This window comes from Danio aesculapii, chromosome 18 (assembly GCF_903798145.1).
Source record: "Danio aesculapii chromosome 18, fDanAes4.1, whole genome shotgun sequence".
Classification (NCBI taxonomy): domain Eukaryota; kingdom Metazoa; phylum Chordata; class Actinopteri; order Cypriniformes; family Danionidae; genus Danio; species Danio aesculapii.
In genome coordinates this window covers 45707275-45725514 of record NC_079452.1, presented here as the reverse complement: position 1 = coordinate 45725514, position 18240 = coordinate 45707275, and the positions used below count along the sequence as shown (strand labels likewise).

Sequence of the window (18240 nt, the reverse complement as noted above, 5' to 3'; positions counted from 1 at the left end):
AGTTTTGCCAACCGTTTGCCATTAAGCACTTTCCACAAAAACAGTGAAACACTGAGCATCATTCTGGAAACGAAACGGAATGAATAGTGAAATGTAAAGTGTCACCAACTGTTGCTGTCTTTCTATTTCAGTGCTGTATCAAATCCTAAAATTGCTTAATGAAATATATTATCAAAGATATGCATATTAAAACTTCTACTGCCTTCTAATGTCGTAAATCATTATGGTTGAGCTTAAAGAAACGTACCGGTCGTCGGGGATGCGATGAGTGCTGCGTCTCTCTCTCCCTCTCACAGCTGGACTACAGGGAAGGCGCGGATGCTGAGAGAGAGCGGCTTCAGGTCAAGCAGGACGCACCGCAGGACGGGCTCTTCAGCGTGGATCAGCACAAAAACTAATACCTGAAGTCTTTTAAGAGGATTAGATGTACTCTCACCCCACACTCTCATTACTCCTCCAGCCATTTTAGCACAGTTATTCTGATCATTTGCGTCTCATTCACAATTCCCAGAAAGTGTACGCCAATGTAAAGTGGCTAGAAAAATACAAATCGAGGACTAACAACAACTTCTGGAGAATATTTAATCTTTGTGTAATTATGGTTATGAAATATGGATAACAGATTAGTATTAAAATTGTACATTTTAAATAGTTTTTTTTTTATTCCCGGGGTGATATTAGGCTTATAGATTTCAGGACATGCTATCTTTTAATTGTTTCCTATCTTTCCACTTTTTAAACAGACAAAACGAGTGTGAGAGATAATTTTTATCGTACAACTTTTTAGAACCTATCGCGCGCGTTCTCAAGAAGGAACGAGTTGGCATGCTTCTTCTGTTCCCCACCGGTCTGCTTACCACGGTGCACGCTTGCTAAAGAAGAAGAGAGAATTTTCAGAAATGGGTAAAAATTTTAACGCTTTTTAATAAACGAAGGTTTTTATGCTTACATACGAGTTGTATTCGGAAATATCAAGGATCTGTTTTACTTATGCTCTGATAAACATTTAATGTTTTCCAGCGTGAACGTTTGGTCACTGACAATGTAATTCCCATTACGCTTATTTTGTTTTGGTTGCTCTACTACCTTGAAAAAAAGTATTAAAATATATTTAAAAAAAAAAATTTTATATGTGTAACCAGCTGAGAAACCATATTTGAACACCCTAAGAAGATTTCCCGGTCTTTCAGTCGGTTGGTTTTGGAAACTAAGCTGTTCACTCAGAAAATCAGCTAATCAACTTAACGTTAGAAAACTTCAAAACTCTGTTTATTAGCATTTTAAAACACACACGCATGTAATATATTGTATTTATAGCTTGCTCAAAAATTAAAATTCACTCAATATTTACCCATTTTTACATTTTTCCCAACCTTTGAATTTTTTTTTATTGAACATAAAAGATATTTTGAAGAATGTTGGAAACTAGTTGTCATTGACATCTACCATAGAAAACAAAAATACTCAGTATGTCAACTTTCACAAGTTCCCAGCATTTTGCAAAAGGTTTTTGTTGTGATCAGCATTGCGGTATTGGAAAAATGTAACATTTATATATATTTTAAAATTTTGATACATCTATAGACCATTTCAATGTGGTAATGTCATTGGCCCATAAAATTTTCCTGCTTGTTATCAAACTATTTCATAACTGTAGCAAGAGGCAACTCAACCATAACTTAATGTTAAAACTATCATAGCATTATCAGTATGTGGCTCTTTTTGGATTCTTGGATGCTATATAAATTAAAAATATAAAACAGGAAAAATGTTGGGACCATTGTTTTTGTTTGCATATAGCGATATGAATACAATTTCATTAGATGACTTGATTGTCCATTTGGAAAGAATTTATCATTTTCAGTTAATTGGGATGATTCTTTAAGGCAGTGCATCTGCACAAAATATAAGAAACAATCTTATATAACAAGCACAGATGAATAGAATGAAATAAGATTCAAATTAAAATGACAGTTTTTATAGTTTTTTAGAGCAATCTAAGTGTGTTCAGGTCTACAGTACTTGAATTATTGAATGTAAAATAATACTGCATAGTCGTCCTTGTGGGCAGCATGGTGGCACAGTGGGTAGCACAATCGCCTCACAGCAAGAAGGCCGCTGGTTCGAGCCTCGGCTGGGTCAGTTGGCGTTTCTGTGTGGAGTTTGCATGTTCTCCTCGTGTTGACATGGGTTTCCTCTGGGTGCTCTGGTTTTCACCAAAAACGTGGTATGGGTGAATTGAGTAAGCTAAATTGTCTGTAGTGTATGTGTGTGAATGGGTGTGCATGGATGTTTCCCAGTGATAGGATGGATCTGGAAGGGCATCTGCTGCGTAAAAACATATGCTGGATAAGTTGGCGGTTCATTCCGCTTTGGCGACCCCAGATTAATAAAGGGACTAAGCAGAGAATGAAAAGAAAATTAATAAATGAATGAATGAGTCTTAATTGTATAAATGATTTTAAAAAATAGTTATTAAACTTACAAATGGCACAATTATTTTTTTTTTTTATTCAATTTTTATTTTTCTTATGCCTAAATAGTTTTAAAATCCTCTGACAGTCAAAGGCCTAAAAACACACATGCAAAATGATCAAATATAATCCAGACTTAATATTGCATATTCTGCAATGTGACTATTGTGAATGACCACATTGTGATATCGATGCTGAAATGATTGTATTGTTTTTTAGATATAAAAGTGGTGGGTGAGTAAATGATAGCAGGGCTGAAATTTTTCTGGATGTACTTTAACGAGAACGTCTACTGCAGGAGCCTCTGTTGTTACACTGACATGCGCTTTTGTTTTCCACAGATATCTCCCTTATTCAGTCATAACTGTTCTTCAGCGTGTAAACAGAATAGCTTGCAAACATGCCCACGGTGGTTCTTATGGACTCGTCGCTGTCCATGACACGGCCGGTGTCAGTGGAGGGCAGTGAAGAGTTTCAGAGGAAGAACCTGGCAGTTCATGGACTGACCATGCTGTTTGAACACATGGCCACAAACTACAAACTGGAGTTCACTTCGCTTGTGGCATTCTCCTCCCTTTGGGAGCTAATGGTGCCATTCACTAGAGACTACAATACACTGCAGGTAAAAAAAAAGCGAGTGTCATGTTGTGTGAATGAAAAAATGTACATGCAATATCTGAAGCCTAAATCAATATCTTATTTCTTCCAGGAAGCCTTGAATAACCTTGAAGACTATGATAAAACCTGCCTGGAAGCTGCTTTACAAGGTGTTAGTAATGTAGTACAGCAGGAGTGGGGATCTGCTTGTCCATGCCAGGTAAATCAACATCCAAATATTATATTTTTTAATATGCATATACTACGTAAAACATCGTTATTATTTATGAATTATACCTTGTGTATTATTTATTGCTGTTGATTACTTTTAATTGTTAGAATATTTTTATAATTATAGAAAATTGGTATTTATAAAACGTGGTAATATTGATCTATTTTTATTTTTTGCCATGACATAGCCATAGAAGCTGAAATGGCAATAAAATTAAAACTCTCTCTCTCTCTTACTACGTAAAACATGTATGCAGTCAGTGTGTAATATAATTTTAATAACTAGTTGCAACATCATTATTTAGATTTGATTTCAAATGCCATTCTTTATAACAATAGTTTATATACCAAAAACAAAAACGAATGCACATGTAGTATAAGAATCATTAGATGACATTAAAAAGGTGACAGTGCAGCTCCAAAATACTTAGTTGATTTGTCAGTAATGTATAATTGAAAGCACAAGCTTTAATCTATATGTAAACAAAACGTTTCAATAACTTAGCATTCAATACATTTTTGTATGATCACTTATTCTTTTAGGTGTTTTAATAAGTACACGTCAGAATAAATATGTCTCATGTATATATTCACCCAGTTTTCACTCACGTTTTGAAATTTTTCACAGTAGTTTATTGTTGGTAACACTAAAGTAGGCATTTTACTTGGACTTTGTATGCTTTCTATGAATATAAAATCAGTTTGGTACATTGAATTTGATGAGAACATTTTAGAACTATATGTACTGTGTATTTGCTCTTTACAATACAAACAGTTTCCAAGCTTTGCAGAAAATGTACAGTTTTAGCGATAATTTCAGAGATGAGTGTGTTAAATAATTTTTAGTATGACATTACTATACAGATATAAGATGATACAAATTATGCAATAGCTTTTCAATACAAGGTAAAATATGTAAGAGAAAGATCTAAATGTACAATTGACTTTCAAAATTACTTGCATTGTGCTGTAAAATATCTGCCAATATTTGTACTCTGCAAATTCGTTTTGTTATCAAGATGTCTCAGTAAATGAATAAGAAAGATTTTTAATATTGGTGTGTAGAGTGTTATGGTACTTTTATCCACTTTATCACAATGTTTTACCATGAAACATTATAATAAACAGTAGAGTAATTGTTTCTGTTTATTTTTCTGCATGTAATTATTTGAATTTTCTGTGCTATATTGGTTGTTTTGACTGCATTCATCATGACGCTGTTGAGTGTTTCTGTTGTTGTTCTGTTGGCCTGCAGGTGGTGCTGGTCACTGACGGAGCACTGGGCATCGGTCGTGGATCTCTGCGTCACTCTCTGCAAACTGTCAAACAGCGAGGAGAGGACAAGAAATTCCCTCTGCCTTACCCTTTCCCTTCCAAACTGTACATCATGTGCATTGCCAATGCGGAAGAGGTACTTCAGTTTGTTTTCATTTTGTCCTTACAGGTATAGCTCACACAATTGTTTCAATCTATTTTAAGTTTTAATTCACATTTCTGTATCTGAAACATATCCTTATATTTATAAACAGTAGGCAATGGATGAAGTGGTTAAAAAAAGACTTTCTTTTTTCCAAAAAAAGTCCTAAGACGAGAATGGGTGGTTGAATATTTTTATATTATTGGGCTGCACAATACATTGTTTGAACATCAGTATTGCAATGTGTGTGTCTGCAATAGTCACATTGCAAGATATGCAATGTTGAGTTAGGATAGTAGATGACCAGGAATAGATCAAAACACATGAGATTTGTGGAGACTCTGCAGAATTAAGCATGTCTGAGTGAAAGTTAATCATGTGCATATGTTTTTAAGGCCTGTGAGTTCAACGCATTTTAATAGAGCATGAAGTTTAATAAAAATTCATTTTATTGAACAATTTATGTGATGAAGACTATGAATAGTTAATTTACATTTGATTGTTCAATTACTGTAAGCAAATACTGTAAGACTCTCTGTAGAAAACTTAATCACTGCTTATTTCACTTTAATATTTGCTCCATTGTTTTAATTTATGACTGTATGTTGTTTATCATATGTTTATAATTAATGACATAACAATATATTTATATTTCACTCCCCTATAAAATCATCCCAATCAATCTAAAGTCTCTGCAAAAAAAAAAAGAGTTAAGTCATCTGGTGAAATTATATCTCAATGTATATTATATTATATATATCGCAGAGAAAAACAATATCGCAATTTTTACAGTATCGTGCAGTCCTATTATATTATATTATATTATATTATATTATATTATATTATATTATATTATATTATATTATATTATATTATATTATATTATATTATATTATATTATTAAAATGGTTTTTGCTTTAATATTTTATAATTTTTTTGTGAAAATGCAATCTCAATATATGGGTGAATAATGTTTCTTCGTCATTCAGTGTAACAGATATAATTATATGAAAATTAAATAATATACTTACACTGACCTGAACTAATTACATTTTATTAAATGTTTAAAACATCTTACTGGCAAATGTGGAAAAGCTTAGTTATTTATAGGATAGTGACAAACTGTAAAGATTTAAAAGGCCATTAAATAAATATTATGGGCTGCTCTGCAATCCTTAAATACAGTTTTTAATTTGTCATAAAATAACTCTTGTAAAAAAGACTTGTTATACTAGATGACATGTTAGAGGGTGTCATTAAAATAAATGAATACATTTTAAAAATGATATATGATATGGTCATAAATGTTTTGTTCATAAAAAATATAAAGCAGTTTAATGACCAAAAAAGATTTTTAGGAATTGTAATATATTTAATTATATATCAGATTTTTTTATTTTAACCATGAGAATTTATATATATATATATATATATATCTATCTATCTATCTATCTATCTATCTATCTATCTATCTATCTATCTATCTATCTATCTATCTATCTATCTATCTATCTATCTATCTATCTATCTATCTATCTATCTATCTATCTATCTATCTATAAATATTTGTATATATGTGTGTATATATATATATATATATATATATATATATATATATATATATATATATATATATATATATATATATATATATATATATATATATATATATATATATATATATATATACCGAGCCGGCGCGCTCGTCAGGCTAAGACAGCGCGGCTTCAGAACGGCGCTGCCCAGCATTCACCTGGCGAATCTCCGCTCTCTTCCTAACAAAATGGACGAACTACTTCTGCTCACATGCAAAAACAAGAACTTTAACAACTCTGCTGTCCTGTGTTTCACGGAAACCTGGCTAAACGAAGCCATTCCGGACAGCGCATTAAACCTACCGGACTTTCAGCTGTACAGAGCAGATCGCGATACGGAGTCAACGGGCAAAACGCGCGGTGGTGGGACATGCTTTTACATCAACAGAAGGTGGTGTACGGATGTAACTGTGTTAAAGAAGATGTGCTGTCCTGATGTGGAAGTGCTTTTCATTAACTGTAAGCCGTTTTATTCACCAAGAGAGTTTTCCTCGTTCATTCTCGTCTGTGTTTACATTCCACCGCAAGCACACGTGAGTACTGCACTGCAACAGCTGGCTGATCTGATCACAGAGACAGAACAACAACACCCGGACTCTGCTTTTATCATACTTGGGGACTTTAATCAGGCAAAACTCACACATGAGCTGCCTAAATTCAAACAGCACATTACATGCCCCACCAGAGACAATAACATTTTGGACCATTGCTACACCACAATAAAGGATGCATATCGCTCCGTCGCCAGAGCAGCTCTAGGACTCTCCGATCACTGCCTGGTTCATCTTATACCAACTTACAGGCAAAAACTTAAAACTACTAAGCCAGTATTAAGGACTGTCAAGAGATGGACCAACGACACAGAGCAGGTCTTACAAGCCTGTTTTGAATGCACTGACTGGAATGTTTTTGAAGCTGCAGCCACAGATCTGGACGAGCTCACAGAGACTGTAACATCATACATCAGTTTCTGTGAGGAGTTATGCATCCCTACCAGGACCTACTTGTCATTTAACAATGATAAACCATGGTTCACACCAAAACTCAGACAGCTTCGTCAGGCCAAAGAGGATGCTTACAGGAGTGGTGACAGGATCCTGTACAATCAGGCCAGGAACACATTGACAAAGGAGATTGGTGTGGCTAAGAAAAGCTATGCCAAAAAGCTGCAAAACCAGTTTTCAGCTAACGACCCTGCATCAGTGTGGAGAGGCTTAAAAGATTTCACTAATTACAAGACACCGTCCCCCAGTATCGACAGCAATAAACATATTGCAAACGAGCTGAATATGTTCTACTGTAGATTTGACACCTATGACCAGACACCTCACACCCGCCCAGACCATCTCCCTACACAGCCATCAACACCACATCAACACAGCCCGGACCATCTCCCTACACAGCCATCAATACCACATCAACACAGCCCGGATCATCTCCCTACACAGCCATCAACACCACATCAACACAGCCCAGACCGTCTCCCTACACGGCCATCAATACCACATCAACACAGCCCGGACCATCGCCCTACACAGCCATCAACACCTCCAGCCATCTTCCTCTCCCCCCCTGCTCTTCAGATCAGTGAGGAAAATGTGCGTCAGATCTTCAGTAAACAGAAGAGAAGGAAAGCACCAGGGCCAGATGGTGTCTCACCAGCCTGTCTGAGAACCTGCGCTGACCAGCTGGCTCCCATTTTCTCACATATCTTCAATAGATCACTGGAACAGCGCAAAGTTCCATCCTGCTTTAAGCGCTCCACCATCATCCCAATCCCGAAGAAGCCAAAGATCACAGGACACAATGACTACAGACCTGTGGCCTTAACATCTGTGGCCATGAAGTCATTCGAAAGACTGGTGCTAGCATATCTGAAGGACATCACTGGACCCCTGCTGGACCCCCTGCAGTTCGCCTATAGAGCAAACCGGTCTGTGGATGATGCAGTCAACATGGGACTGCATTATACCCTACAACATCTGGACAAACCAGGGAACTACGCAAGGATTCTGTTTGTGGACTTCAGTTCTGCCTTTAACACCATCGTCCCATCACTGCTTGAGTACAAACTGGCCCAGCTCTCTGTTCCTAGCTCTGTCTGTCAATGGATCACCAGCTTTCTGACAGATAGACAGCAGCTAGTCAGAATGGGCAAAATCACATCCGACAGCCGCACCATCAGCACTGGTGCCCCCCAGGGATGTGTTCTTTCTCCACTGCTCTTCTCCCTGTACACCAACGACTGCACTGCAAAAGACCCCTCCATCAAACTCATTAAGTTTGCAGACGACACTACTGTTATCGGCCTCATCCAGAACGGTGACGAGTCTGCATACAGACAGGAGGTGGAGCGGCTGGCGTTATGGTGCAGATACAACAACCTGGAGCTGAACACGCTCAAAACAGTGGAGATGATAGTGGACTTCAGGAGAAACCCCCCTGCACTCCCCCCACTCACCATCATGAACAGCACTGTGGCTGCAGTAGAGTCATTCAGGTTCCTGGGCACCACCATCTCTCAGGATCTGAAGTGGGACATTCATATAGACTCTATTGTGAAGAAAGCCCAGCAGAGACTGTACTTCCTTCGTCAGCTGAGGAAGTTCAACCTGCCACAGGAGCTGCTCGTACAGTTCTACTCAGCTGTCATCCAATCCATCCTCTGCACTTCAATCACCGTCTGGTTCGGCTCAGCTGCCAAAACCGACCTCCGTAGACTACAGCGAATAGTCCGGACTGCTGAACGAATCACTGGCACAACCCTTCCTACACTTCAAGAACTGTACTCTTCCAGAGTGAGTAAAAGGGCTCGCAAAATCACTCTGGACGCCTCACACCCAGCACACTACCTGTTCGAACTGTTACCGTCTGGTCGGCGCTTCAGAGCACCAAGCACAAAAACAGCCAGACACAGGAAAAGTTTCTTTCCTCAGGCTGTCTACCTTATGAACAGTTAAATATTCCCCTACTGTGCAATAAATATGTGCAATATTTTCTCATACGCACTTGTACACAGCACCTTATATCAATATACAATGCAATACTCTCTACATTCGCACTTGTACACAGCACCTTATAACCTGTATATTTATAACAATCTGTACATACAACTCAACATCCAGGTTTCTTCACTAACCGCATCTGTTTAATGTTCATCATTTTTTATTATTATTATTTTATTTTTTCAGATTATTTTGTGTTGTCACTTGTCACTTTATGTACACTGGAAGCTTCTGTAGCCAAAACAAATTCCTTGTGTGTGTGAAGCACACTTGGCAATAAAACTGATTCTTATTCTGATTCTGATTCTGATATATATATATATATATATATATATATATATATATATATATATATATATATATATATATATATATATATATATATATATATATATATATATATATATATATATGCTTTAATCTTGTTTTTTCGTGTGTCCTAAAGCTTCAGGCTACAGATGGGATGGATAATTTAGAGCAACTGATTAATCTGAACGGTGGAGATGGACAGATATACACTATGGAGGGACCACTCTGTCTTAAAAGTGTTCAGTCAATGTTTGGGTGAGTGATGATACAAGTACTTTCTTTACAGGCGCTTTTAAATATATTCTTTCACTTGATTTCACTAAGTTCACATTGTTTATGCAACGCATTTAACATCCTCTCTGCACTTTTGTGTTGTCAGTAAGCTGATCGACCAAGCTTACTCTCCTTTCCATGCGGTGCTGCGCTGTGGAAACCTCGCTTCTGATGTGCAGGTCTTCCCCAGGCCAGAGCCGGTCATTATCGATGAGGAGGTTGATCCCATGCCCAAAAATGTGCAAACGGGTATGAGCAGAAAGTTATGCTGTCAATATATGTATTTTATATCCATGTATATTAGCTATAAATGCATCTAAAATGTATTTATTTATACGTACCAGAGGAGGCATGTAAATAAATACATTTGGTTGCATTTATTGCTAATTATGATGTAGTCTAGGTGATGAAGAAATTGTAGAAAAGTGCATATAATGGTTACGTAACCTTTTGTCATATATAGACTTGGAGATTGTGGGATTTATTGAGATTGGAGATATTTCCAGCCCACCCGTTTTATCTAGGCATTTGGTCCTGCCCATTGCTGTGAACAAAGGTCAGTGTTTTCACATTTCTTTATTGATTTATAGTACTTCTGTTGTAATGGAGAAAAAACTGCTCCGTTTCATGAGACAAATAGTGTAGTGTAATAATAGATCATAAATAATTTTGGTTCTTAAACTGCATAATTCAAGAATTTTATTTAAATGAGTGTTGTACATTTACACTTTTTATTAGCAGTGAAGAGTTTGATTTATTATTATTATTATTATTATTATTTTACTCACAAATAGCAGTTTTGGAGCAAAATCTATGCAATTAAACATTTAATGCAGTTGTATTATTTAGAAAATTATATAATTTGCTGGGTTGATTACTTCAGTTACTCACAAATTGGCCGGTAATAACCGGTTTCAAGGTTTACTGTGGTTTGAAAATTTTCTGTTATATCATTCCTGCGGCATATGTAAAAGAGATATATTCATAATTTTTTTTTACATGTTTTCAAAGACTATTTTATTTATTTATTTAGGGCAACAGTATCTCCAGCAGCATAGGATCAGCACATCCAAAGCTGTGGTCAGCCCACAATTCAGAAAACATTAAAAAAAACAAATCACTTATGCACCAATATCCAAGCATGATATGGTCGTGAACAATGCAGTGGTTTACTTTATATCTAACAAAACGTTGTTGTTTTTTTTTTACCTAGACAATTATTCATTCATTCATTTTCTTTTCGGCTTAGTCCCTTTTATTAATCTGGGGTTGCCACAGCAGAATGAACCACCAACTTATCCAGCATATGTTTTACGCAGCGGATGCCCTTCCAGCTGCAACCTATCACTGGGAAACATTTATACACACATTCACACACATGTACTACGGACAATTTATCTTACCCATTCCACCTATGGTGGAAATCTTTGGACTTGTGGGGGAAACCGGAGCACTTGGAGGAAACTCACGCGAACACCAGGAGAACATGCAAACTTCACACACAAATGCCAACTGACCCAGTCAAGGCATGAACCAGCGACCTCCTTGCTGTGAGGCAATCATGCTACTTACTGTTCCACAGTGACGCCCCCTAGACATTTAAAAATAACTTATTTAAGAGCAGTAATAACTATACAGTGATGATATTTTTATCCAAGGTTATTATTCTATCAGAATCTTGTACCAGCCCATGCATTCTCACAAATAGCTTTTTAGACAATATTTTTTTCCCCAAACTATATATATTCATCATAAATATTTCAATGATATTTTAAAAACGGTTTACTGTCAGTGTAACACTAAAACAGTGACTGCCATGTTTTATTGCCTTTTCCCTTATCACATATTTTAGTAATCTAAAACTAATCTGAAATTAATTCAAAAAGCTTATAAATTAGAATTCTGATCATTCTAAAAATCTGAACATTTTACTGCACATTTAATACACTATTTTAAAGGGATAATTCACCCCAAAATGAAAACTTAAAAACTTTTTTGCATTTCTTTCTTTCTTTAATGTAACTTTCTTTGTGTTCAATGGAAGAAAGAAACTCAAAAAGGTTTGAAACAAGTGGAGGATTAGTAAATCATTACAGAATTATAATTTTAGGGTGAACTATGCCTTTAAATTCCAAAATATGTTATCCTTTGACAATAACACTAGAAATTACACATTTTCAAATGTATAATTTTGTTCAATTTAATGTTTTTTGTGTTTTATTTAAAACATATTTTAAGCTCATAAGCTTAAACTTAATAAAACACTTCATATATTTAATCATAGATATGGTTGCTTTACAAACATTTGTCTAAGAGTCACAATCAGTCATGTTCTTTTGATTGACAGAGGGAGATGAGATTGGTACAGGCACCACTGATGACACAGAGGAAGACACTTCCACAAATCAGATGGCTGGAAAAAGCCCTAACTTCTGTGTTCTTCTACATGGCAGCCTGAAAGTGGAGGGCATGGTGGCACTTGTACAACTAGGGTATGAAATAATGGAAAAACATGTCTTCGCTTTTATAAGCATTGTACTGTAATAAAAGTTTCTGTGCTCATGATTGCATGTTTTGTTTTATTAGGCCGGACTGGTACGGCATGCTTTATTCTCAGGCAGACAGTAAAAAGAAGTCCAACCTCATGATGTCTCTGTTTGATCCCGGCTCTGAGCCTCTGCCTTGGCTAGGCAGAATGTCACAGCTTGGCCCTGCTTCAGGTAGCATGTTTTCACGCTTTTTTGGATTTTTATATATTCAGTAGCACACTTAAAAGACCTTCTTAAGCCCTTATCTGGCACTCCCACTTTTTGAACATAGACATGAATATGAGACGTTTAGCTAAAATTATTGGCAATCATCAACGCTTCAGTGCATAGATTTAAGCTTGGTCTCATTTTAAAGAACACAGATGTCAGATTATAGCAAAAAGTTAAAGAAAATCAAAAGGGATGTGCCTTTGTTTATGAAAGTAATAAAATGATAAATGTTTATTTTATTATATAACATAAAATAGAAAATATTTTTTAAAACCTGTTTTAGCCTAAAAATGACAGAAATTCATTGCTAATATCTGAAACAATTCTATTCCAAATTTGAAGTTGATATCTCAAAAATAAGAACTTTCTGTGAGAGTTGGTTTGGACGCAGTACCAAACATCACCACCAGATGACATTGTTTTCATTGGTGTCCATACAAGGGCGCCCCTTATTCCTTTCTATGGTTTTAGGAATATGAAACGTATGTTTTCATAGTTATGACAATATTTGTAAAGTAGACATCAAATTCTAAAATAGAACAGAGCACAGCGGAAATGTTTCAAATCGAACCCAAAAACGTTACACACCTGGCTATTTAGGTTATGGTTATTTATGCCTCGTTTCCACTGACTGGTACGGGTCACCTTTATCAGGCTTGCGTTTCCACTACCAAGGGTACCCTTTTGGTGGGCGTGGTGTATGACAGAAAGTTGCAGTAAAGCTGAAAAGGTCGCTTACATATCATATGAGAAGCACTTCTCACAAAACAGATGCTTCATACACATAAATACTTGTATAGAAATGTTTATTACTAACTTTTCTATGAACATGAGTTGATTATAACTGCAGATCAATGACAGTGCAAAACAGCCTACTGTAATGTCTGTAATTATATTAAATAACTAGATAAATGAACATATATAAACACATACAGCCCTTTACAGTCTCCGATGTTACCAACTACAGAAGAACTATATAGTAAAAAACTACGAAGCACGGGGTAGATTCTGCTCTACTCCATGGCTTTGTGGCTGTTCATCAAGCCGACGACAAGGTTTGTTTGAGCCCGGATCGACCATGGCTTGTTATTGTATGTATATATAATTCCGCTGTTATCTCTCGGCTGTGTGTGTATTTTAAACATGGCGGGGGTTTTTTTTCATTCTGGCTTGTTGCGTAAGCAAATGACGGATCTCTGTAAACCAATAGCGTTTATAGCTCCGCCTTTTGGTACCCTTTCTCGTGTTTAGTACCCTTTCGAAAGAGTGCCAAAAAAGTGGTACGGTTGGGTTCGGTACGCCTGTTGACAGTAGAAACGGCCATAAAAGCGTACCGAACCGTACCGTACCACTCAGTGGAAACGGGCCATTAGGCTAATAAATAGAGGGGGTTTAAGGGGGTGATGGTGTGTGTTTGTCTGAATAACACAGTTGAGAACCGGTGAGTTAGTAACTGTACTGTGGTGTTAGTACTATGGACCGAGTTTTGAGCAGCCGCTGCGATTGGATACTATACCAAAGTTGTAGACCCGGGGGTGTTACAGAGTGTACCACAAAGCTGTGCACCGGAGGCATGGTGAAATTATGGGTGTTTTCCGTGAGAAATAGCAAAACAGGTGGGTGGCGGGAGGTAGGTCTGAAATACAGGAGACTCCTGGGAAAAACGGGAGTGTTGGCAGGTATGAGCAGTCACGGCACAATAAACAAATCCCTGCCTGGTCCATCACATTCTTGGGTCCTCTTGAAACATTTCCATTGTGTTCTGTGCTATTTGAATGTGTAGTGAGAAAATGTACTGTGTGTTCTTAATGTGTTTGCACTGTGAGGATTTGCAACACGTTTCCTGTCAGAGTGATGGAGATCTTTTCTTTATTTGCTGGTGTTTTTTGTAGTTGCGTTTTCTTAAATTGCATGTTCCAAATTCCAAAAAATGTTAAGCTCTCTCAGCCACCATCATTTCCACATAAATATTAAATATAAATCAACACAACTGTTTTCAGCATTGATAATAACCATAAATGTTTTTTGAAGAATTGCAAAATCTGATCGCCATATTAGAATGCTTTCTGAAGGATCATGTGACGCTAAAACCTGTAATAAAAGTAATGATGCTGAAAATTTAACTCAAAATGATTAAAATCCAATCACACAGAAAAGGTTACCTTTATTTCAGCATTTTACAATATTACTGTTTTTATAATATTTTTGATTAAATAAATGTAGCCTTGGTTTGACAAAAAGGCGTTTTTTTGTTTACTTGCCAATCGGATACTCCTGAATGGCAGTGTACATTTAAATTGCAAATGTACATGTTAAAATAAAATAAAATAACAATGAACTGCTTTGTTTTGCATTATGCAGTGTGTGCAAGTGGTTAAAAATTAAAACACTGAAACAAAAGATAGTAACCTAGACGTTCACCGAGTTCAGTTAGGAGACTTGTAGGTAAATAAACAAGGGTCAGGGATAACAGTAGTGCCACACATTTGCATGATTAAATATTTGTTTTCCATCCTCACGCTTTGGTTCCTTCCGAGGCTCGAGCTCTCTCAGACCACACACACATGATTAAAAACATCAGCTTATTGATTTGCATAAGGTTTTGCTTACTGGCCAACTGTAAAAACATCTCTAAATATCACTATGATTCTTTGTTTGCAGATGCAGCTGAAAATCCCTATGGTGAAGATGACAGTAAAAGCCCTTTTCCCATCCAGCCGAAACACAAAAGGAGCTATGCTCAGAATGTGACTGTCTGGATTAAAGCCAGCGGACTGCAGGTATTATAACACTACACTGCAAATACCAGATGTCCCTGACAGAACACTGATTAAATGATATTAATCACTACTTGTACTTCTTTTATAACCACAGACAGATGTGCAGAAAATTCTCCGCAATGCAAGAAAACTACCAGAAAAAACACAAACCTTCTATAAGGTGGGTAATCATATACTCACACAAAATAGTTGGTCTATATATTTTTATACGATAATATATAAATCTAATGTTTAGAAAGCATAATTCCAGTGTTTTAACCAAGCAGCAACCTTTCGCTCTCCCTCGTGAAGCTAATACGGAAGTAACTGAAACTGCAATTCATCAAAATTCCACTAGTCCTGGCTCCATAATAGAGCACATTTCTATTGAGCCCACTGTTAAAATGGCCAACTTTACAGCAGAAAAAAAGGTGTTTACAGCCTGGTACAAAAAAAGGTTTTGGTGTATAAAGCTAATATTACACTTCATGACAAAGCTGAGGGGTGTGAATTTTTTTTAACTCATCCATTTAATTTATATTAAGTCTGCATAATTAATGGCGTGGCCACTTAAGTGACAGCTAGGTCTCGCCTGGTCGTTGTTACTTCACCTCAGCTGATTCCGGCTGATTAGCCGCTGAACTCGACATGTATATCGTATTTTTGTTGTGTTTTATGTGGCTTTACACAGTCAGTTGCCCTTTGGAATTATTTCCTACAATTATCAGATATTGCATGCTGTGTGCACTTAATTGTGCTCACAAAGCATTCACGTGGCCTCCATTTCCCAGGTGAGTGAAATTATATACTTATATACCATTTTTATAAATGTATTTGTTTTATTTAGGATCATTTATCATTTATACTTTTCTTTAGACCTGTAATGCACTCCAGAATCTGACAGATTGATTAGCTGTAGGCTCTGGAACAGTCACCTGAAATGTTGTCATACAGTGTTATGCCTGGATTCATTAATAGCCTTGGATTTACTAACACAGACTATATTTGAAGTGTTTGGAAGTAATTCACGCTTTCCTCCTGTAGAAAACATCATAAGAGCAATGCTCAGTGGCTCAATGTGTGACAACAGTGTTTTTAAAAGACTAAACACTTTATTGATATAGTGTACAACCAAGCACATGTGGTCAGAACACAAACGAGTTGCAGGTAATGAAGTGTTAAGCGTTTCTCCCAAAGAAAAGCCTGTCTAAGCAAAATGCTAGCAAGCGTCTGTAGCTCCGCTCACGTTCCGCCTCTTTGCCCTTATTTGGTCACCCCCAGTTAGAGCGATGACAAACAAAATGGTGCCGGTTGGCTACGCCCACTTGTTGCTTCATTTGCTCTCTTCAGAAACCTATGGGCGATGGATACTACGTCCATATCTTTTACAGTCTATGGTTTTAACCTATATTTTAATTATTTGTGATTTGAAAAAATTATTTTCAATATCAACAAATAAAAGCATTTGTAATTCTGACTGAATATAATACCACTATTTTTTATTAGAAATTTTGAAAAAAAAGTATTTAGACCTTTGTGCGTGCGTGTGTGTGTGTGTGTGTGTGTGTGCGTGTGTGTGTGTGTGTGTGTGTGTGTGTGTGTGTGTAATATGTGTATATTACCATTTTGTGTATGTGTGTGAATTTAAATATTAGTCTCATTGAACAAAGAAACAAGGAATGAAAAATATCAGTAAAAAAATAAACAAGCATTCACTGTAAACACTAATATATTAATTTCAAGCCTAAATTAATTTATTAAAATCAAAACTGAAGGTAGCAGCATGTAGTAATGTCTCTCATTGGCAACAATCTGCACCACACCTGAATTTGTTGCCATTTTTTAGATCATGTGAGTTATATTCCTGAAATCACAATGTGTATGTGCATATACAGTCATGCCCAAAATTATTCATACCCCTGGAAAATTCTGATTTAAACTTACTTTTATTCAACCAACAAGTTTTTTTTTTTGACACAGACTTCTCCCAAAAGATAAGACGATGTACATGAGGCATCACTGCAATTTGTTTGCCTTTGTAATCGTTAATTTAAATCTGAAAATGCACTTTCTGTTTGTTTTCAGATAAGTTCTCAGGTTACGTATGTCTCATATGTATATGTATATGTTAGCCACGCCCCTCTAACTGTCAATTTTGACAACAAACAAATGGTGAGGAGGAGGTGTCTGTTATGTTGTAATAACTTTACTACAACCAATCAGCTCGCAGTTAAAAAAACAAGCCACACCCACTGTTTTCTCATTTAATATTCCCTTTCGTTCACAATACAAAATAAAGTCAGCGCCAATGGTGTAGTGGTTAGTGCGTCAACATATGTGGACTTTAAACAAAAACTTAAAGTCAGAATTTGCCGAGGGGTATCAATAATTCCAGACTTGCCTGTATGTGTGTTTTTTTTCTGTATGTAACATTTGTGTTTAATTACTCCAGGAACTAAACCGTCTTCGGAAGGCCGCTCTGGCGTTTGGTTTCTGGGAGCTCCTGAAGAGCATGGCTGAGCTTCTGGAGAGGGAATGCACTCTTCTGCCTGACTCCGCCCACCCCGATGCCGCATTCCAGCTGTCACACGCAGCCCAGCAGCTTAAACTGGCCAGCAGCATAGACTCCAAATACGCCACCTTCGAACACAACATCACCCCAATGCTCACTGACTTCTCAGGTGGAGGAGGTGACAGAATTTAGAGGATGGAGGTACAACTGCCAGATCAGATATGGAGGAATGGCGCTTTACTTTAAAAACTATGCTCTGCGTGAAATGTTTGTCACTTTAGCAGAATCACTAATGTGGCATTGTTTTAG

At 36.6% G+C, this 18240-nt stretch overlaps 1 protein-coding gene across 1 annotated transcript; it reads left to right on the top strand.

Annotated features, from left to right (window-relative positions):
* Nucleotides 1–2820: 2820 nt before the first annotated feature.
* On the top strand, nucleotides 2821–18199 carry ints14 (integrator complex subunit 14). Its single transcript, XM_056478109.1, has 11 exons — nucleotides 2821–3096; nucleotides 3184–3291; nucleotides 4558–4713; nucleotides 9765–9883; nucleotides 10008–10150; nucleotides 10365–10457; nucleotides 12249–12393; nucleotides 12488–12621; nucleotides 15322–15440; nucleotides 15535–15600; nucleotides 17872–18199. The coding sequence occupies exons 1-11, from the start codon at nucleotides 2875–2877 to the stop codon at nucleotides 18121–18123; spliced, it is 1557 nt and encodes a 518-aa protein (XP_056334084.1). The 5' UTR covers nucleotides 2821–2874; the 3' UTR covers nucleotides 18124–18199.
* Nucleotides 18200–18240: the final 41 nt, after the last annotated feature.

Excerpts from the sequence above, each read along its gene's own strand:
- ints14 (XM_056478109.1), top strand. The coding sequence starts at position 2,875 with ATGCCCACGGTGGTTCTTATGGACTCGTCGCTGTCCATGACACGGCCG. Across the intron at positions 12,394-12,487 it reads GTGGCACTTGTACAACTAGG|GCCGGACTGGTACGGCATGC; the intron begins GTATGAAATAAT and ends TTGTTTTATTAG. Across the intron at positions 12,622-15,321 it reads ACAGCTTGGCCCTGCTTCAG|ATGCAGCTGAAAATCCCTAT; the intron begins GTAGCATGTTTT and ends CTTTGTTTGCAG.